Source organism: Entelurus aequoreus, linkage group LG02, assembly GCF_033978785.1.
Source record: "Entelurus aequoreus isolate RoL-2023_Sb linkage group LG02, RoL_Eaeq_v1.1, whole genome shotgun sequence".
In the NCBI taxonomy this organism is placed as follows: domain Eukaryota; kingdom Metazoa; phylum Chordata; class Actinopteri; order Syngnathiformes; family Syngnathidae; genus Entelurus; species Entelurus aequoreus.
This window is the reverse complement of record NC_084732.1, coordinates 5,589,850-5,612,588: the sequence shown is the minus strand read 5'-3', so window position 1 is coordinate 5,612,588 and position 22,739 is coordinate 5,589,850. Positions and strand designations below refer to the sequence as shown.

The window sequence follows — 22,739 nt, the reverse complement described above, 5'->3', positions numbered from 1 at the left end:
ATCCGATATAATATCAGCGGGAAATATCCACACTTGTATCATTTTGTAGCGTTATAATGACAAACAATGCCGCTGAGATAGGCTCCAGCGACCCCAAAAGGGACAAGCGGTAGAAAATGGATGGATGGATGATTAAAATACAAACTAGTGTTGTCCTGACACAACTTTTTCATTGATCCGATATAATATCAGCGGGAAATATCCACACTTGTATCATTTTGTAGCGTTATAATGAAAAACAATGCCGCTGAGATAGGCTCCGGCGACCCCAAAAGGGACAAGCGGTAGAAAATGGATGGATGGATGATTAAAATACAAACTAGTGTTGTCCTGACACAACTTTTTCATTGATCCGATATAATATCAGCGGGAAATATCCATACTTGTATCATTTTGTAGCGTTATAATGAAAAACAATGCCGCTGAGATAGGCTCCAGCGACCCCAAAAGGGACAAGCGGTAGAAAATGGATGGATGGATGATTAAAATACAACCTAGTGTTGTCCTGACACAACTTTTTCATTGATCCGATATAATATCAGCGGGAAATATCCACACTTGTATCATTTTGTAGCGTTATAATGAAAAACAATGCCGCTGAGATAGGCTCCAGCACCCCCCGCGACCCCAAAAGGGACAAGCGGTAGAAAATGGATGGATGGATGATTAAAATACAAACTAGTGTTGTCCTGACACAACTTTTTCATTGATCCGATATAATATCAGCGGGAAATATCCACACTTGTATCATTATAATGAAAAATAATGCCGCTGAGATAGGCTCCGGCACCCCCCGCGACCCCAAAAGGGACAAGCGGTAGAAAATGAATGGATGGATAATGAAAAACAATAACCTATACATTATTAACCGCCCGGAATGGACTTAGGCTGTCTTTAAGTTGAAGTGGAGTGGTAACAGTTTTTTTGCCGACAATAATTCATGAAGCTAGTAAGTTGAATGATGCGGACACGTTTGATACTGGATACTTTTTAAGTTAAGTCAAGTTAAAGTACCAATTATTGTCACACACACACACACACTAGGTGTGGCGAAATGTATTCTCTGCATTTGACCCGTCACCCTTGTTCACCCCATGGGAGGTGAGGGGAGCAGTGAGCAGCTGCGGTGGCCGCGCCCGGGAATAATTTTTTAATACGCTTCTGCCTTGGAAACTTTGTATGTGTAAATGAATATTTGATACTTGTTTATATTAACAAAATGTGCCGTTTTACACTGAATAGTTTAATTATTATTACGTATGTTTAGCCAGTGTGCTATTGTGTGCTTGGTTGTTGTGTAGCTGCTAGCTCCAAGGAGCCTACCATGTTTACCTTTTCTAAAAGACTCTAGTAAAATAGAAAAGACCAACCTTGTGTGCTTATTGGATGACATTAATAATAATAATGTATTTTCATTTGACTACTATTTGTATTATTTTGTTTCATGTAACCTTTGTTTTGTCGCTTCTTTCTTCTTTTCACACCTTCTGCCACACCAACGTCTTCTCCACCACACCCTCACACATTTTGCTGCTTTCCCACGGCCACAGAGATGAAATATTGACCCCAAGATACTGCAGTTTACTTTCATGCTGCTATTACTGTACATGTACTGCTTACATGGAGCATTGTTACGCTCCAGGGTTGTGTCTTTGTCTGGAACCACACACACACACGCACGCACGCACACACACTCACACACACACACACACACACACACGCACACACACACACACACACACGCACACACACGCACACACACACACGCGCGGGTCGTTATGCATTATTAAAAGATGCTTCAGCAGCAAAGGGCAGGTGGCTGTGTCGCCGTGGCAACAGCGCTGAGAGCAGCTGTGACAGGGTGAAGAAGAATTGCTGCTGATTGTACGTCTGTCAATCAAGGAGACCAGGCCCCGCCCACATTAGGATTCTGCTGGCCTCATTGGTTATTGATCACATGCGCTTTAATCACCTTTGATTTTCTTCTAGCTTTCATCCAGCAAGCTCTCATTTATCATCCAACCATCCATCATCCATCCATAACCCATCTATTCATCACTCATTCATCTATTGATTATCCATTTGTTAATTAACATACATCATCATCTATTCATTATTCATCATCCATCTTCTATCCACTAAGCCATCATTCATCCATCCACCATCCATCCATCCATCCATCATCTATCATTAATCCATCATATATCATCCACCCATCTATCATTTAGCCATCCATCATCCATCATCCACCCATCTATCATTTATCCATCCATCATATATCATCCACCCATCCATCATATATCATCCACTCATCTATCATTTATCCATCCATCATATATCATCTACCCATCTATCATTTATCCATCCATCATATATCATCCACCCATCTATCATTTATCCATCCATCAAATATCATCCACCCATCTATCATTTATCCATCCATCATATATCATCTACCCATCTATCATTTATCCATCCATCATATATCATCCACCCATCTATCATTTATCCATCCATCAAATATCATCCATCCATCTATCATTTATCCATCCATCATATATCATCCACCCATCTATCATTTATCCATCCATCATATATCATCCACCCATCTATCACTTAGCCATCCATCATATATCATCTACCCATCTATCATTTATCCATCCATCATATATCATCTACCCATCTATCATTTATCCATCCATCATATATCATCCACCCATCTATCACTTAGCCATCCATCATATATCATCTACCCATCTATCATTTATCCATCCATCATATATCATCCACCCATCTATCATTTATCCATCCATCATATATCATCCACCCATCTATCATTTATCCATCCATCATATATCATCCACCCATCTATCATTTATCCATCCATCATATATCATCCACCCATCTATCACTTAGCCATCCATCATATATCATCTACCCATCTATCATTTATCCATCCATCATATATCATCCACCCATCTATCATTTAGCCATCCATCATATATCATCCACCCATCTATCATTTAGCCATCCATCATCTATCATCCACCCATCTATCATTTAGCCATCCATCATATATCATCCACCCATCTATCATTTATCCATCCATCATCTATCATCCACCCATCTATCATTTATCCATCCATCATCTATCATCCACCCATCTACCATTTAACCATCATTCATCCATCCATCCTCTATCATCCACCCATTTACCATTTAAATATCATTCATCCATCCATCATCTATCATCCACCCATCTATCATTTAGCCATCATTCATCCATCTATCATCCACCCATCTATCATTTAACCATAATTCATCCATCCATCATTCACCCATCTATCATTTATCCAACCATCATCTATCATCCACTCATCTATCATTTATCCAACATTCATCCATCCATCATCCACCCATCCATCATTCATAATCCACCAATTAATTCATTTATCTATATATTTATCCATCATCCACCCATCCACCCATATATCCATCCATCATTCATTCATCTATATATATACATGTATATAGTTATCCATCATTCATTCATCAGCCACCATTCCTCTATCATTCATCCATCCACCAATCAATGCATTTATCCATATATTTATCCATCATTCATTCAACATCCACCCATTCCTCTATCAATCATCCACCCATTCCTCTATCAATCATCAACCATCCATCCATTCATCCATCTGTCGTCTATCCATTACCCACCAATAAATCTATTTATCATCATTCATTCATCCACCCATCCCTCTATCAATCATCCATTGTCCATCCTTCATCCACCAATTAATCCATTTATCCATCATTCACCAATCAATGCATTTATCCTTATAATTTCCCATCATTCATTCATCATCCACCCATTCCTCTATCAATCACTCATCCATCCATCCGTCGTCTATCCATTATCCACCAATCAACCTATTTTTATCATCCACCCATCCATCCATTCCTCTATCAATCATTTATCCATCCATTCATTATCCACAAATCAATGCATTTATCCTTATAATTTCCCATCATCCACCCATAAATCCATTCCTCTATCAATCATTCATCCATCCATCCATCATCCACCAATTAATCCATATATTTATCCATCATTCATTCATCATCCACCCATTCCTCTATTAATTATCTATTCAGGCATCCATCGTCTATCCACCATCGACCAATTAATCTATGTATCCATATATGTATATATAATTCATTCATCATCCACCCATCAATTTCTCTAGCAATCATCCATCCATCCATTCCTCTATCAACCATTCATTCATCATTCACCAATCAATGCATTTATCCTTATAATTTCCCATCATTCATTCATCATCCACCCATCCCTCGATCAATCATTCATCCATCCATCCATCCTTCCATCATCCACCAATCAATGCATGTATCCTTAGTTTCCCATCATTCATTTAACATCCACCCATCCATCCATTCCTCTATCAATCATTCATCCATCCATCCATCGTCCACCAATTAATCCATATATTTATCCATCATTATCTATCAATCATCCATCCATCCATCGTCTATCCATTATCCACCAATTAACCTATTTTTATCATTCATTCATCCACCCATCCCTTTATCAATCATCCATCCATCATCCATCCTTCATCCACCAATATTCATTCATTCATCATCCACCCATCCCTCTATCAATCATTCATCCATCCATCCATCCATCCTTCCATCATCCACCAATCAATGCATGTATCCTTATAGTTTCCCATCATTCATTTATCATCCACCCATCCATCCATTCCTCTAGCAATCATTCATCCATCCATCCATCCATTGTCTATTCATCATCCACCAATTAATCCATATATTTATCCATCATTATCTATCAATCATCCATCCATCCATCGTCTATCTATCATCCACCAATTAATCCATGTATCCATATATTTATCTATAATTCATTCATCCTCCACCCATCCATTTCTCTATCAATAATCCATCCATCCATCGTCTATCCATCATCCACCAATCAATGCATTTATCCATCACTCATTCATCATCCACCCATCCATTTCTCCATCAATCATCCATCCATCCATCGTCTATCCATCATCCACCAATCAATGCATTTATCCATCACTCATTCATCATCCACCCATCCATTTCTCTATCAATCATCCATCCATCCATCCATCCATCGTCTATCCATCATCCACCAATCAATGCATTTATCCATCACTCATTCATCATCCACCCATCCATTTCTCTATCAATCATCCATCCATCCATCCATCGTCTATCCATCATCCACCAATCAATGCATTTATCCATCACTCATTCATCATCCACCCATCCATTTCTCTATCAATCATCCATCCATCCATCATCCACCAATCAATGCATTTATCCATCACTCATTCATCATCCACCCATCCATTTCTCTATCAATCATCCATCCATCCATCGTCTATCCATCATCCACCAATCAATGCATTTATCCATCACTCATTCATCATCCACCCATCCATTTCTCTATCAATCATCCATCCATCCATCCATCGTCTATCCATCATCCACCAATCAATGCATTTATCCATCACTCATTCATCATCCACCCATCCATTTCTCTATCAATCATCCATCCATCCATCGTCTATCCATCATCCACCAATCAATGCATTTATCCATCACTCATTCATCATCCACCCATCCATTTCTCTATCAATCATCCATCCATCCATCGTCTATCATCCACCAGTTAATCCATGTATCCATATATTTATCTATAATTCATTTATCATCCACCCATCCATTTCTCTATCAATCATCCATCCATCCATCGTCTATCCATCATCCACCAATCAATGCATTTATCCATCACTCATTCATCATCCACCCATCCATCATATATCCATTCCTCTATCACTCATCCATCACTAACATATGAATCATCCATCCTTCCTTCCTCACACAGTCAGTGCATGTCATATCAAGAACTCTATTGGTTTTGATGAACCAATAGTCCAGCTCAAATAAGTTGGACATGACAAGAATCCTGTAGTTTTTAGACCCCCCCCAACACTGCAAGTTGTACTTGTGACTTGTGTGGCGTGTCAGAGCAAGAAGACTACCGACGTTGAGCGTGTGCGTGCAGGGACACGTCTGCACGCCGGCCTGCGACTTGATTGCAGACTTTACACAACACAAAAAAGCATCCAGCCCGTTCCTTCCTTCGCCGCCATTCCAACGCCGCTGAGTCACCCGCCCCTGATTGACTTTCCTCTGCGGGACCAGCGGATAGCCAAAACACCCGCATGGCTTTGAACGCCTCATTTCAGCAACCTTGTAAGTGCCTTGTATTGTAACATGCTTTTATTATATGTTGACTAGTACAACATCAATGTACAAACCCCGTTTCCATATGAGTTGGGGAAATGGTGTTAGATGTAAATATAAACGGAATACAATGATTTGCAAATCCTTTTCAAGCCATATTCAGTTGAATATATTACAAAGACAACATATTTGATGTTCAAACTCATAACTTAATTTTTTTTTGCAAATAATAATTAACTTAGAATTAATGGCTGCAACACGTGCCAAAGTAGTTGGGAAAGGGCATGTTCACCACTGTGTTACATGGCCTTTCCTTTTAACAACACTCAGTAAACGTTTGGGAACTGAGGAGACACATTTTTGAAGTGGAATTTTTTCCCATTCTTGCTTGATGTACAGCTTAAGTTGTTCAACAGTCCGTTGTGCTATTTTAGGCTTCATAATGCACATTTTCAATGGGAGACAGGTCTGGACTACAGGCAGGCCAGTCTAGTACCCGCACTCTTTTACTATGAAGCCACGTTGATGTAACACGTGGCTTGGCATTGTCTTGCTGAAATAAGCAGGGGCGTCCATGGTAACGTTGCTTGGATGGCAACATATGTTGCTCCAAAAGCTGTATGTACCTTTCAGCATTAATGGCGCCTTCACAGATGTGTAAGTTACCCATGTCTTGGGCACTAATACACCCCCATACCATCACACATGCTGCTTTTTACACTTTGCGCCTAGAACAATCCGGATGGTTCTTTTCCTCTTTGGTCCGGAGGACACGACGTCCACAGTTTCCAAAAAGAATTTCAAATGTGGACTCGTCAGACCACAGAACACTTTTCCACTTTGTATCAGTCCATCTTAGATGAGCTCAGGCCCAGCGAAGCCGACGGCGTTTCTGGGTGTTGTTGATAAAACGGTTTTCGCCTTGCATAGGAGAGTTTTAACTTGCGCTTAAAGATGTAGCGACCAACTGTAGTTACTGACAGTGGGTTTCTGAAGTGTTCCTGAGCCCATGTGGTGATATCCTTTACACACTGATGTCGCTTGTTGATGCAGTACAGCCTGAGGGATCGAAGGTCACGGGCTTTGCGCCTACAACAATCCGGGTGGTTCTTTTCCTCTTTGGTCCGGAGGACACAACATCTACAGTTTCCAAAAACAATTTGAAATGTGGACTCGTCAGACCACAGAACACTTTTCCACTTTGCATCAGTCCATCTTAGATGAGCTCGGGCCCAGCGAAGCCGACGGCGTTTCTGGGTGTTGTTGATAAAACGGTTTTCGCCTTGCATAGGACAGTTTTAACTTGCGCTTACAGATGTAGCGACCAACTATAGTTACTGACAGTGGGTTTCTGAAGTGTTCCTGAGCCCATGTGGTGATATCCTTTACACACTGATGTCGCTTGTTGATGCAGCACAGCCTGAGGGATGGAAGGTCACGGGCTTAGCTGCTTACGTGCAGAGATTTCTCCAGATTCTCTGAACCCTTTGATGATATTACGGAGCGTAGATGGTGAAATCCCTAAATTCCTTGCAATAGCTGGTTGAGAAATGTTGTTCTTAAACTGTTCAACAATTTGCTTACGCATTTGTTGACAAAGTGGTGACCCTCGCCCCCGTCCTTGTTTGTGAATGACTGAGCATTTCATGGAATCTACTTTTATACCCAATCATGGCACCCACCTGTTCCCAATTAGCCTGCACACCTGTGGGATGTTCCAAATAAGTGTTTGATGAGCATTGCTCAACTTTATCAGTATTTATTGCCACCTTTCCCAACTTCTTTGTCACGTGTTGCTGGCATCAAATTCTAAAGTTAATGATTATTTGCAAAAAAAAAAACATGTTTATGAGTTTGAACATGAAATATGTTGTCTTTGTAGCATATTCAACTGAATATGGCTTGAAAAGGATTTGCAAATCATTGTATTCCGTTTATATTTACATCTAACACAATTTCCCAACTCATATGGAAACGGGGTTTGTATCTATGATATTACGTGATTGGATTACGGCTACATAACTCGAAATGATAAAAACTTGTAAAAAAAGGAGTATAATCGTTTTTTAATAGTGTCTTTATTTACAGGATTCAACTTACTTTACATTTGACTTCTCTGTGAGGTAACTACAGTAGTTTAAATATTTACTGTACAAGCCAGCACAAAGCAGCAGTGGAAAGAAAAAGACAGAATATTAGTAAGACTATTTTTCTTACTGTGGCGCCCTCTAGCGTCCTTTTCCCGTCATTACTAAGAGACTAATTCAGAAAAACCCACAATTTGCCGTCAGAAGTGATTTTTTTTTTGTGTGATTGAAGTGGGTCACTAAAGTAAAAAAAAAAAAAAATACTGTACAGAATAAATCGGCATTCTTCCCCTCTTGGCCGAAACTTTTAACCCAAGACATCGGATACAATCAATGCATTTATCCTTATAATTTCCCTTCATTCATTCATTCATTCATCATCCACCCATTCCTCTATCAATCATCCATCATCCACCCATCCGTCATCTATCCATTATCCACCAATTAATCTATCATCATTCATTCATCCGCCCATCCCTCTATCGTCCATCGTCTATCCTTCATCCAACAATTAATCCATTTATCCATCATTCATTCATCATCCACCCATCCAGTCCTCTATCAATCATTCATCCATCATCCACCAATCAATGCATTTATCCTTATAATTTCCCATCATTCATTCATCATCCATCCACCCATCCGATGTCTATCCATTATCCACCAATTAATCTATCATCATTTATTCATCCGCCCATCCCTCTATCAATTATCCATCCATCGTCTATCCTTCATCAACCAATTAATCCATTTAACCATCATTCATTCATCATCCACCCATCCAGTCCTCTATCAATCATTCATCCATCATCCACCAACCAATGCATTTATCCTTATAATTTCCCTTCATTCATTCATCATCCACCCATTCCTCTATCAATCATCCATCCATCCATCCATTATCCACCAATTAATCTATCATCATTCATTCATCCGCCCATTCCTCTATCAATCATCCATCCATTGTCCATAGTCTATCCTTCATCCACCAATTAATCCATTTATCCATCATTCGTTCATCATCCACCCATCCATTCCTCTTATCAATCATCCATCCATCATCCACCAATCAATGCATTTATCCTTATAATTTCCCATCATTCATTCATCATCCACCCATCCCTCTATCAATCATCCGTCGTCTATCCATTATCCACCAATTAATCTATCATCATTCATTCATCCGCCCATCCCTCTATCAATCATCCATCCATTGCCCATGTCTATCCTTCATCCACCAATTAATCCATCATTCATTCATCATCCACCCATCCATTCCTCTTATCAATCATCCATCCATCATCCACCAATCGATGCATTTATCCTTATAATTTCCCATCATTCATTCATCATCCACCCATTCCTCTATCAATCATCCATCCATCCACCCATCCGTCGTCTATCCATTAGCCACCAATTAACCTATTTTTATCATTCATTCATCCACCCATCCCTCTATCAACCATCCATCCATCATCTATCCTTCATCCACCAATATTCATTTATCCATCATTCATTCATCATCCATCCATACCTCTATCAATCATTCATCCATCATCCATCAACCAATGCATTTATCCTTATAATTTCCCATCATTCATTCATCATCCACCCATTCCTCTATCAATCATCCGTCGTCTATCCATTATCCACCAATTAATCTATCATCATTCATTCATCCGCCCATCCCTCTATCAATCATCCATCCATTGTCCATGTCTATCCTTCATCCACCAATTAATCCATGTATCCATCATTCATTCATCATCCACCCATCCATTCCTCTTATCAATCATCCATCCATCATCCACCAATCAATGCATTTATCCTTATAATTTCCCATCATTCATTCATCATCCACCCATTCCTCTATCAATCCTCCATCCATCCATCCGTCGTCTATCCATTAGCCACCAATTAACCTATTTTTATCATTCATTCATCCACCCATCCCTCTATCAACCATACATCCATCATCTATCCTTCATCCACCAATATTCATTTATCCATCATTCATTCATCATCCATCCATACCTCTATCAATCATTCATCCATCAATCAATGCATTTATCCTTATAATTTCCCATCATTCATTCATCATCCACCCATCCCTCTATCAATCATCCGTCGTCTATCCATAATCCACCAATTAATCAATCATCATTCATTCATCCGCCCATCCCTCTATCAATCATCCATCCATTGTCCATGTCTATCCTTCATCCACCAATGAATCCATTTCCCATCATTCATTCATCATCCACCCATTCCTCTATCAATCATCCATCCACCCATCCGTCGTCTATCCATTAGCCACCAATTAACCTATTTTTATCATTCATTCCTCCACCCATCCCTCTATCAACCATCCATCCATCATCTATCCTTCATCCACCAATATTCATTTATCCATCATTCATTCATCATCCATCCATACCTCTATCAATCATTCATCCATCATCCATCAATCAATGCATTTATCCTTATAATTTCCCATCATTCATCATCCACCCATCCCTCTATTAATCATTCATCCACCCGTCCCTCTATCAACCATCCATCCATCATCTATCCTTCATCCACCAATATTCATTTATCCATCATTCATTCATCATCCATCCATACCTCTATCAATCATTCATCCATCATCCACCAATCGATGCATTTATCCTTATAATTTCCCATCATCCATTCATCACCCACCCATCCCTCTATCAATCATTCATCCATCCATCCGTCGTCTATCCATTACCAAAACTTTTAAACCCAAGATATCGGATACAATCTGTTGAATATTAGAGAAGCCCGTGTCAAACTGTGGTGTGCTCACAAAACGATATCCGTGACGTTTGTTGTTTTACAGTAAAGCGGTGCTTCTTTAAATTGTGGGGGTTCATGATCATTAGACCGATACTTCTTATATAGAGGGGTGGGCATGATAAGATGCCAGAGGGGGGGCGTGAGAAAAGAATACAAGTCTTCAGCTAGGTGACTTGCTCAGAGTGGTTTGTGCGGATAAATAAATATTATCAGGTTAGCCAATGTATTTAAATTTAGGGGGGGGACGTGAAAAAAAATTAATGTCCCCAAGGGTGGGCGTGGAAAAAAAATTAATGTCCCCAAGGGTGGGCGTGAAAAAAAAAATTGAGAAAAAAATGATGTGTTTTGATGGCGTTATCTGCAGGAAGAAGAACAAAAAAGTGCTGCAGCTGTGAATAAAATCTTGCAAGTCAAGTCAGTCAACATTGTGCAGCAGGAAGAGGCTTTGACAAGACGTGATGCGGTGTAATTGTTTCTTAATGCGAACAGCTGGATCTAAAATTAGTTTCATTTTGATGTATTTAGTCTCTATTGATGTATGATAACCCCTGAAGAAGCAGGGAGATCTCATTCATGGAAGTTTTTTTGTGGGCGAATGTTTGAAGCCAAAAAAAAAGAAAAAAAAAAAGAAGGTATTCACGTCTAGCGCTCGTCAGCCTGGAGCATCTCCTCGATCTCCAGGTCCCACTGGCTGTCCCTGCCGTCCGCCTCCGTCATCACCTCGTACTCCTGCAGCTCCTGCTGGAGCTCCTTCTCCCAGTCCGCGTGCTCCTCTTTGGGGGGGGAGAGAGATGAGGGTGAGGGCGGCTCGTGACCAGCCGGGAGGAATTAAAACCTGATGCTGACCGTCGGGGGGGCTGTCCTTGTTGTCCAGCACCAGCTGCTCCATCTCCTTCCTCAGGTCCTCGCGGTCGATGGCCGCCGAGTCGAACGCGTCGCTCACGAACTCGGAGACGCCGGGGCTGGTGGATATCTCCTCGTCTTCCTCGTGAGGAGGCTGAGGGACGAGCAGGAACAGAAACAGGACGTTTTGTTTTGGTCCGCAACCTGGAAACCATTCTTTACAAAACATTTTCTTACTTTGCGTCACCTGTAAGCCTGCAGGGCTGCACGAGTGCTGCCTGCACTCGGGAGCTGTGGTTCATGTATGATGTATAACATGTTAACTCGTGCACGTATAATGTAATAATGTGTTACCATGTGCATGTATGATGTAATAATGTGTTACCTTGTGCATGTATGATGTAATAATGTGTTACCATGTGCATGTATGACGTAATAACGTGTTACCTTGTACATGTATGATGTAATAATGTGTTACCATGTGCATGTATGATGTAATAATGTGTTACCTTGTGCATGTATGATGTAATAATGTGTTACCTTGTACATGTATGACATAATAAGGTGTTACCTTGTGCATGTATGATGTAATAATATGTTATCATGTGCATGTATGATGTAATAATGTGTTACCATGTGCATGTATGATGTAATGTGTTACCATGTACATGTATGATGTAATAATGTGTTACCATGTGCATGTATGATGTAATATTGTGTTACCTTGTGCATGTATGATGTAATAATGTGTTACTTTGTGCATGTAGGATGTAATAATGTGTTACCTTGTGCATGTATGATGTAATAATGTGTTACCATGTGCATGTATGATGTAGTAATGTGTTACCATGTGCATGTATGTAATAACATGTTACCTTGTGCATGTATGATGTAATAACGTGTTACCTTGTGCATGTATGATGTAATAATGTGTTACCTTGTACATGTGTGATGTAATATTGTTTTACCTTGTGCATGTATGATGTAATAATGTGTTACCTTGTGCATGTATGATGTAATAATGTGTTACCTTGTGCATGTATGATGTAATAATGTGTTACCTTGTACATGTGTGATGTAATATTGTTTTACCTTGTGCATGTATGATGTAATAACGTGTTACCTTGTGCATGTGTGATGTAATAATGTGTTACAGTGTGCTTGTATGATGTAATGTGTTACCGTGTGCATGTATGATGTAATAATGTGTTACACTGTGCATGTATGATGTAATAGTGTGTTAGTGTGTGCATGTGTGATGTAATAATGTGTTACCATGTGCATGTATGATGTAATAATGAGTTACCATGTGCATGTCTGATGTAATAATGTGTTACTGTGTGCATGTATGATGTAATAATGTGTTACCGTGTGCATGTGTGATGTAATAATGTGTTACTGTGTGCATGTATGATGTAATAATGTGCTACCGTGTGCATGTGTGATGTAATAATGTGTTACCATGTGCATGTATGATGTAATATTGTGTTACCTTGTGCATGTATGATGTAATAATGTGTTACTTTGTGCATGTAGGATGTAATGTGTTACCTTGTGCATGTATGATGTAATAATGTGTTACCATGTGCATGTATGATGTAATAACGTGTTACCTTGTGCTTGTAATATGTAATGTGTTACCCTGTGCATGTATGATGTAATAATGTGTTACCTTGTACATGTGTGATGTAATATTGTTACCTTGTGCATGTATGATGTAATAACGTGTTACCTTGTGCATGTATGATGTAATAATGTGTTACCATGTGCATGTATGATGTAATAATGTGTTACCTTGTGCATGTATGATGTAATAATGTGTTACCGTGTACATGTATGACATAATAAGGTGTTACCTTGTGCATGTATGATGTAATAATGTGTTACCATGTGCATATATGATGTAATAATGTGTTACCATGTGCATGTATGATGTAATGTGTTACCATGTACATGTATGATGTAATAATGTGTTACCATGTGCATGTATGATGTAATATTGTGTTACCTTGTGCATGTATGATGTAATAATGTGTTACTTTGTGCATGTAGGATTTAATAATGTGTTACCTTGTGCATGTATGATGTAATAATGTGTTACCATGTGCATGTATGATGTAATAACGTGTTACCTTGTGCTTGTATGATGTAATGTGTTACCCTGTGCATGTATGATGTAATAATGTGTTACCTTGTACATGTGTGATGTAATATTGTTACCTTGTGCATGTATGATGTAATAACGTGTTACCTTGTGCATGTATGATGTAATAACGTGTTACCTTGTACATGTGTGATGTAATATTGTTTTACCTTGTGCATGTATGATGTAATAATGTGTTACCTTGTGCATGTATGACATAATAAGGTGCTACCTTGTGCATGTATGATGTAATAATGTGTTACCTTGTGCATGTATGATGTAATAATGTGTTACCATGTGCATGTATGATGTAATAATGTGTTACCTTGTGCATGTATGATGTAATAATGTGTTACCTTGTGCATGTATGATGCAATGTGTTACCTTGTGCATGTATGATGTAATAATGTGTTACCATGTGCATGTATGTAATAACGTGTTGCCTGGTGCATGTATGATGTAATAATGTGTTACCTTGTACATGTGTGATGTAATATAGTTGTACCTTGTGCATGTATGATGTAATAATGTGTTACCTTGTGCATGTGTGATGTAATAATGTGTTACAGTGTGCTTGTATGATGTAATGTGTTACCGTGTGCATGTATGATGTAATAATGTGTTACACTGTGCATGTATGATGTAATAGTGTGTTAGTGTGTGCATGTGTGATGTAATAATGTGTTACCATGTGCATGTATGATGTAATAATGTGTTACCGTGTGCATGTGTGATGTAATAATGTGTTACAGTGTGCATGTATGACATAATGTGTTACCGTTTGCATGTATGATGCAATAATGTGTTATCGTTTGCATGTGTGATGTAATAATGTGTTACGTGTGTATGTATGATGTAATAATGTGTTACCTTGTGCATGTGTGATGTAATGTGTTACCTTGTGAATGTATGATGTAATAATATGTTACAGTGTGCATGTATGATGTAATAATGTGTTAGTGTGTGCATGTATGATGTAATAATGTGTTAGTGTGTGCATGTATGATGTAATGATGTGTTACCTTGTACATGTATGATGTAATAATGTGTTAGTGTGTGCATGTATGATGTAATAATGTGTTACCATGTGAATGTATGATGTAATAATGTGTTACCTTGTGCATGTATGATGTAATAATGTGTTACAGTGTGCATGTGTGATGTAATAATGTGTTACCGTGTGCATGTGTGATGTAATAATGTGTGTTACCTTCTGCATGTCGCCGATGGACACAGGTGGAGTTTTTGGCCTGACGTTGTCTGTCGGGACAGACCAGAGTGACAAAGTGACCCACATGCAAATACTGTACCTAATAAATGGACTAATCCTACCCCTCAGGACCACGTCGTCAGGGGAGACGGCGGGCCCTCTGTCCTCGCCATCCTTCTGCTGTTGTGCCGCCAGCGCCGTCAGCTGCGCCGACTGCTTGACCAGAGACACGCGGTAGAAGTAGTTCCTCCAGAAGACGTCCTCCTTCACGCTGTCCGAGAGAAGCGGGGGTCAGCCACGCGTTCACAAGCACCGGGCGGGTCCACTCACAGTTTGGGCACCAGGTCGAAGCGCATGCGGTTGAGGAGCTGGTCCTCCTCCAGCATGACGGCGGCCAGCGGGTACATGTGCTCCATGTCGAAGTGGAACTGCACGCCGGCCGGGGGGTCGCGCAGGAAGTTACGCTTGTCCTGACATGGGAAAAGAACAGCGTAGCTTCATGGGGGCTTCAGATCCAACGTAATAAACGATGTCTCTCACGGCAGACAGAGCGAGGATCTGCTGCTGGATGGTCTCCTCCTCGTTGTAGCCCACCCATGGAGGGACTGCTGCCTCTGAAGAAACATCTAGAAATTCAACACCGTTCTTATTCAAGTGTTTTCTGTGGGGTCTCTACCTGATCTTTTGGCCTTGTTCTCCTGGACAAACTTCTCCTGCTCCTTCTGAAAGTCTCCTAAAAAGGTCTGCAAGTCAAGTAAACAACAACAAAGCATCAATGACGTCATGTCATGTCCTCATTTTTGGCAAACAGACCGTGACACAAAACTACTGAAATTTGATCTGCTTTGGTTCCTAGCTCCAGTTCCTAGCTCCAGTTCTTAGAGCTGCTGGCATTCTTTTGACTTTTTGTTGAAAGTCACTTGCTAAGTTCACAAGTCCAGCGTTGGCATTTTAGGATTTGCTTTTAAACGTGTGGTTGCTTATTTGGGCTTGCGTTTGGACATGTGGTTACTTATTTAGGCTTGCTTTTGAACGTGTGGTTGCTTAATTGGTCTTGCTTTTGAATGTGTGGTTGCCTATTTGGGCTTGCTTTTGAATGGGTGGTTGCTTATTTGGGCTTGCTTTTGAATGGGTGGTTGCTTATTTGGGCTTGCTTTTGAATGGGTGGTTGCTTATTTGGGCTTGCTTTTGAATGGGTGGTTGCTTATTTGGGCTTTGTTTGAACATGTGGTTGCCTATTTGCGTTTGCTTTTCAACATGTGGTTACTTATTTAATCTTGCTTTTGAATGTGTGGTTGCTTAATTGGTCTTGCTTTTGAATGTGTGGTTACTTATTTGGGCTTGCTTTTGAACGTGTGGTTGCTTAATTGGTCTTGCTTTTGAATGTGTGGCTGCCTATTTGGGCTTTCTTTTGAATGTGTGGTTGCTTATTTGGGCTTGCTTTTGAATGGGCGGTTGCTTATTTGGGCTTGCTTTTGAATGGGTGGTTGCTTATTTGGGCTTTGTTTGAACATGTGGTTGCCTATTTGCGTTTGCTTTTGAACATGTGGTTGCTTATTTGGGCTTGCTTTTGAACGTGTGGTTGCCTATTTGGGATTTCTTTTAAACATGTAATTGCTTATTTGGGCTTGCTTTTGAACATGTGGTTGCTTATTCGGGCTTGCTTTTGAACATGTGGTTGCTTATTCGGGCTTGCTTTTAAAATTGTGGTTGCTTGTTTGGGCTTGCTTTTGAACGTGTGGTTGCCTATTTGTGCTTGCTTTTGAACATGTAGTTGTGCTTTTGTGGGCTTGCCTTTAAATGTGTGGTTGCTTATTTGGTTTTGCTCTTGAACATGTGGTTAATTATTTAGGCTTGCTTTTGAACGTACGGTTGCCTATTTGGGCTTGCTTTTGAACATGTGGTTGCTTATTTGGGCTTGCTTTTGAACGTACGGTTGCCTATTTGGGCTTGCTTTTGAACATGTGGTTGCTTATTTGGGCTTGCTTTTGAACATGTGGTTGCTTATTTGGGCTTGCTTTTGAACATGTGGTTGCTCCGTGGTTAAAGTGCTTCGCCGATGTATTGTCGTGGAGATAAAAGTCACTGTGAATGTCCATTTCGCGTTCTCGACTCTCATTTTCAAGAGGATATAGTATCCGAGGTGGTTTAAAATACATATCCGTGATCCACAATAGAAAAAGGAGAGAGTGTGGAATCCAATGAGCCAGCTTGTACCTAAGTTACGGTCAGAGCGAAAACAGATACGTCCTGCACTGCACTCTAGTCCTTCACTCTCACGTTCCTCATCCACAAATCTTTCATCCTGGCTCAAATTAATGGGGTAATCGTCGCTTTCTCGGTCCGAATCGCTCTCGCTGCTGGTGTAAACAATGGGGAAATGTGAGGAGCCTTTCAACCTGCGACGTCACGCTACTTCCGGTACAGGCAAGGCTTTTTTTATCAGCGACCAAAAGTTGCGAACTTTATCGTCGATTTTCTCTACTAAATATTTCAGCAAAAATATGGCAATATCGCGAAATGATCAAGTATGACACATAGAATGGATCTGCTATCCCCGTTTAAATAAAAAATAATAATTTCAGTAGGCCTTTAAGTCAGTTATGGTTTATGTAATGACATGAATAATACATTTTTTTCAGTAAGTCCAAGACGCTTATTATAATTATTTTCTAATGTACTTTGTAAACACTTGTTTGAACAGCCTCTTAAACTGGATCACATTAGTACATTGTTTAATTTCTTTGCTTAATTTAATTCCACATACTGATATACTAAAGGTTTGAAGTCTTGCATTTGGGCTTGCTTTTGAACGAGTAGTGGTTTATTTAGGTTTGCTTTGAAACATGTGGTTGCTTAATTGGGCGTGCTTTTGAACGTGTCGTTGCTTATTTGGGCTTGCTTTTGAACGTGTGTTTGCTTATTTTGGCTTGGTTTTCCGTGCCCGTAATAAAGCAAAACATGACTGCGCCAGTCAGTAGTTAGTCCTTTTCTACAAAATGTTTCCTGGTTATCGCCCACTTGCAACTACGCCAGAGAGAGAATTAGTGGGAAAAATGTTTTCGATTTAACCACTGTAGCATTGACCACATAATGATAACTTACTTGGTATCGTTACTGTCGATATCTCTATCGATGCGCCCATCCTAATGCGGTGTGTAATGTAGCATGTTTAGCTATTCCTCGTCATCTGATGACGATACTTGCAAGAAAATGTAGTTTATTTGCCGCCATGGAGGCGAGGGTTGCTAACTTAAATGTGGCTTTGCACTCTGGAGGGACATTAGCCGCTAGCTAGGATGCTACATTTCCTTGAGGACGTGGTGTTCGTTCCCTTGTCGCTGCCAAATTTGCGGGACACAGCTAGAATATGTCATCAACATGCATCGTCACGATATAACGATACTATGAGAAGCTCTGTCATCGGCCAAATTGATATCATTTACATCGCGCAACCCTACTATTAACCCATGCTGTTTATAACTTACTCTATTTCTATCCTATTTCATTATCATGTACATACCGTTGTTGTTGTGAAGACAACGCACCTTGTCAATGATGCCGTCGATCTTTCCCTCTTCCACGCTCTTTTTGATGGTCTGCGAGGTCTCCGCCACCGAGTCGGTGATCTTCCTGGTCACGCTGGACGCAAAGCTGAAAATGTAGTCTTGAAGAAGGGAAGGAGAAGGTTTAATCGCTGCATTTATAGTCATTGCACATTCATCACAATTAGGGATGTCCGATAATGGCTTTTTGCCGATATCCGATATCCCGATATTGTCCAACTCTTTAATTACCGATACCGATATCAACCGATATATGCAGTCGTGAAATTAACACATTATTATGCCTAATTTGGACAACCAGGTATGGTGAAGATAAGGTACTTTTTTTTTTTTTAAATTATAAAATAAGATAAATAAATTAAAAACATTTTCTTGAATAAAAAAGAAAGTAAAACAATATAAAAACAGTTACATAGAAACTAGTAATTAATGAAAATGAGTCAAATTAACTGTTAAAGGTTAGTACTATTAGTGGAGCAGCAGCACGCACAATCATGTGTGCTTATGGACTGTATCCCTTGCAGACTGTATTGATATATATTGATATATAATGTAGGAACCAGGGGCCGTACTTATCAAGCTTCTTAGAGTGCCATTTTACACTTAAGTCCTGAGAATTTGCGAAATTTAGTCCTACTCTCAAACTTAAGAATAAAAGCTTTTTATCAACGTTCTTAAGTCTAAGAATCACTCCTACTCTCCACGATATTTAAGAGACCTTCAGAGGTGTCTTAAGTGGTTAGGAGTTGCCAGCAGGGGATGGCACTGAGGCGAGAGAGACGTGCGCGAACGTTCAGGGAACGGAACAATGTTTTTTTTTTTTGATGACGAGCAGCTGATCAAACGGTATCGTTTAGACAGAGCGGATATTATTTTTGTCACAGATTTAATACTTTTCGATTCCTTGTTGATTTCTGCATGTGTCTGCAGTGGGCTAGTATATATAGAGCCACCCACACCAGTTTCAAATTAGTTGCCTAATTAATGAATTGGAAAGAAAATGTTATGACAGTAGCGTATGTGTGTGGCCGTGAGTCAACACAGTCAACTCTTAGCAGACTTCTTAGGAGTAATTCTAAGAAGCTTGATAAGTACGGCCCCAGAATATTAATAACAGAAAGAAACAACCCTTTTGTGTGAATGAGTGTAAATGGGGGAGGAAGGTACATATAGGACATCTGTAATCACAATGCAATACTATTGGGCAAATACATTGTCAAGAACGCCACGCCTCCATTCAATTAAACGCAAGTCTCCGAATATAAAAAAAAACAACAACATTGTGGCTGTAGGCAACCTCCTGATGTTCTGTATTGTTTTTTTGTTTTTTTTTAAATTATGTGCGAAGTATCATGAGTGGTCTGCATGCACTTTAAAATGTTCCTTTCATTATTAGGAAATAACAGCACTTGCTTCCAATTCTACTAATTTTTTTATTTTTTATTAATTAACTGCAAGGTTTCCCACACATTCATTTATTTGTGGCGGCCCGCCACAAAAGAATTACGTCCGCCACAAATAAGAAAAAAATAAAAATAAAATAAAATAATTGAATTTTTTTTTTTTTTTTTTTTTTTTTGTCCTCTCCAGCTTCTCAGGCAAATCATATAGTTGATGTAGATGCCCATATCGGCTGTTCAGATTTACTTTACAAAAGAGAAGTGTAGGATACTTCTCTTGTTGCCTTATTTGTATTTGACTTTATTAAATGTATTTATATTAGAAACACAACATGTGTATATAACAAAGGGTGCAAAGTCTGCAGGCAGTAGGAAACACATGGTTAAGTGTAGGGAGTAAAACTGATGGCAGTCTAAAGTTCAAGATTTTTGGAGCTCTTTGTTCAGTGGATCAGATGTTTGATGAAGCTCTGTGTCTATCTACCACCACTACTGTTTTCTGTTTATTTGTTACTGACTGTGGCAGGACACCTCTGCCTCTGTTTCACTTTATGTTGCTGGTAAATAATATGGTTGTAGTAGTAGGCTAAAGTTAAATTATTTAGTATGCACTAATTAAAGGGGCAGAGCTTTATGAGACATTTTAGCTTTTATGTTTTATAAGATATAGTTTTTGTAAGAACCACAATTAATAAATATATTTCAGTGAATAACTTTTGTTCAAATCTGTATATAAATATGTACATAAAGTGTTGTAATTATATTGTAAAATGGATGGATGGACGTTTAAAACAAAACTGTTATTAATTAGTAAGTATACATTTTTTGAGCCTTTTTAGAGAAAATCATATCATTGTAGTAAATTATGCAAATTACTCGATGATGTCATGGTGACCACGCCCATAGCCACGCCCCCACCGCCACAGGTATCTTGGCAGTTTATGGGAAACACTGACTTGCTTCCAATTCTAGTGAATATTTATCCTAACTTAATTAATTAAAAAAAAAACAAGGTTTCAAACATCCTGACTCCCTGCTTATCATTCCACAAACGTCCCCAAAAACAGACAGCACATTAGGTGCCACACCAGGGGAGCAAACACACTGGGCTACTGCTACACAGTAATACAGGACTCTTATCGTTCTGTTCCCCGTGCAGCTTTAGGACTCTCTGATCACTGTTTGGCCTTTCAGTAAGGACTGTGAAGAGATGATCAAAAGAATTCAAAGCAGCAGGTCCTGGCCTGCTTTGCTTGTTCTGATGGAAGGGTCTTTGAAGATGCATCAGAAAGTCATGACGAACTCACTGACACTGTGACATCATACATCAGTGTCTACTGTACTTTTACAGGTTCCTGGGATCTACAATCTCACGAGACCTGAAGTGGACCTCACACGTAGACAGAAAGAAGGCACAACAAAGGAGCTGCTAATTACCGTAAATTCTGGACTATACTTGCGAATTGTTTTTTTATTTGATGAAAGTTATTTTTCTACTTGGGAATTGTTTTTTGATTTTTTGAAAATCGTTTACTTGCGAATCTATTTGAAGAAAATTGTTTTTATACTTGGGAATTGTTTTTTTATATAAAGAAAATAATTGTTATACTTGCAAATTGTTTTTTTATTTGAAGAAAATAATTTTTATACTTGGGAATTGTGTTTTTATTTGAAGAAAATTATTTGTACTCTTAGGAATTAGTTTTTTACTTGTTAAAAATAGTTTACTTGCAAATTTATTTGAAATTTTTTTTTTATACTGGAGAATTATTTTTTTATTTGAAGAAAATAATTTTTATACTCTGGAATTATTTTTTTATTTGAAGAAAATTATTTTTATACTTGGAAATTGTTTTTTTTAATATAAAGAAAATTCTTTTTATACTTGCAATTGTTTTTTTATTTGAAGAAAATTATTTTTATACATGGGAATTGTGTTTTTATTTGAAGAAAATAATTTTTATACTTGGGAATTGTGTTTTTATTTGAAGAAAATTATTTTTATACTTAGGAATTAGTTTTTTACTTGTTAAAAATAGTTTACTTGCAAATTTATTTGAATAACTTTTTTTTTTATACTGGCGAATTATTTTTTTATTTGAAGAAAATAATTTTTATACTCTGGAATTCTTTTTTTATTTGAAGAAAATTATTTTTATACTTGGGTATTATTTTATTTGAAAAAATATATTTTTATACTTGGGAATTGTTTTTTTTATATAAAGAAAATTCTTTTTATACTTGCAATTGTTTTTATATTTGAAGAAAATAATTTTTATACTTGGGAATTGTGTTTTTATTTGAAGAAAATCATTTTTATACTTGGGAATTGTGTTTTTATTT

The 22,739-nt window shown here is 38.7% G+C and overlaps 1 protein-coding gene across 2 annotated transcripts in view; it reads right to left on the bottom strand.

Annotated features, from left to right (window-relative positions):
• Positions 1 to 10,934: 10,934 nt before the first annotated feature.
• Positions 10,935 to 22,739, bottom strand: part of syap1 (synapse associated protein 1) — a 13,257-nt gene continuing 1,452 nt past the window's right edge. Inside the window, exons 2-10 of one of the 2 annotated variants that reach the window (XM_062020600.1) lie at positions 18,979 to 19,097; positions 16,107 to 16,173; positions 15,971 to 16,044; positions 15,761 to 15,900; positions 15,553 to 15,701; positions 15,431 to 15,480; positions 12,081 to 12,231; positions 11,875 to 12,007; positions 10,935 to 11,592 (exon numbers count right to left, since the gene is read on the bottom strand). In XM_062020600.1, coding sequence (XP_061876584.1) covers positions 11,877 to 12,007; positions 12,081 to 12,231; positions 15,431 to 15,480; positions 15,553 to 15,701; positions 15,761 to 15,900; positions 15,971 to 16,044; positions 16,107 to 16,173; positions 18,979 to 19,097 — 881 coding nt within the window. In that variant the 3' untranslated portion in view covers positions 10,935 to 11,592; positions 11,875 to 11,876. Of the gene's footprint in view, positions 12,008 to 12,080; positions 12,232 to 15,430; positions 15,481 to 15,552; positions 15,702 to 15,760; positions 15,901 to 15,970; positions 16,045 to 16,106; positions 16,174 to 18,978; positions 19,098 to 22,739 lie in introns of both variants that reach the window. The other variant, XM_062020592.1, reaches the window with a different exon arrangement.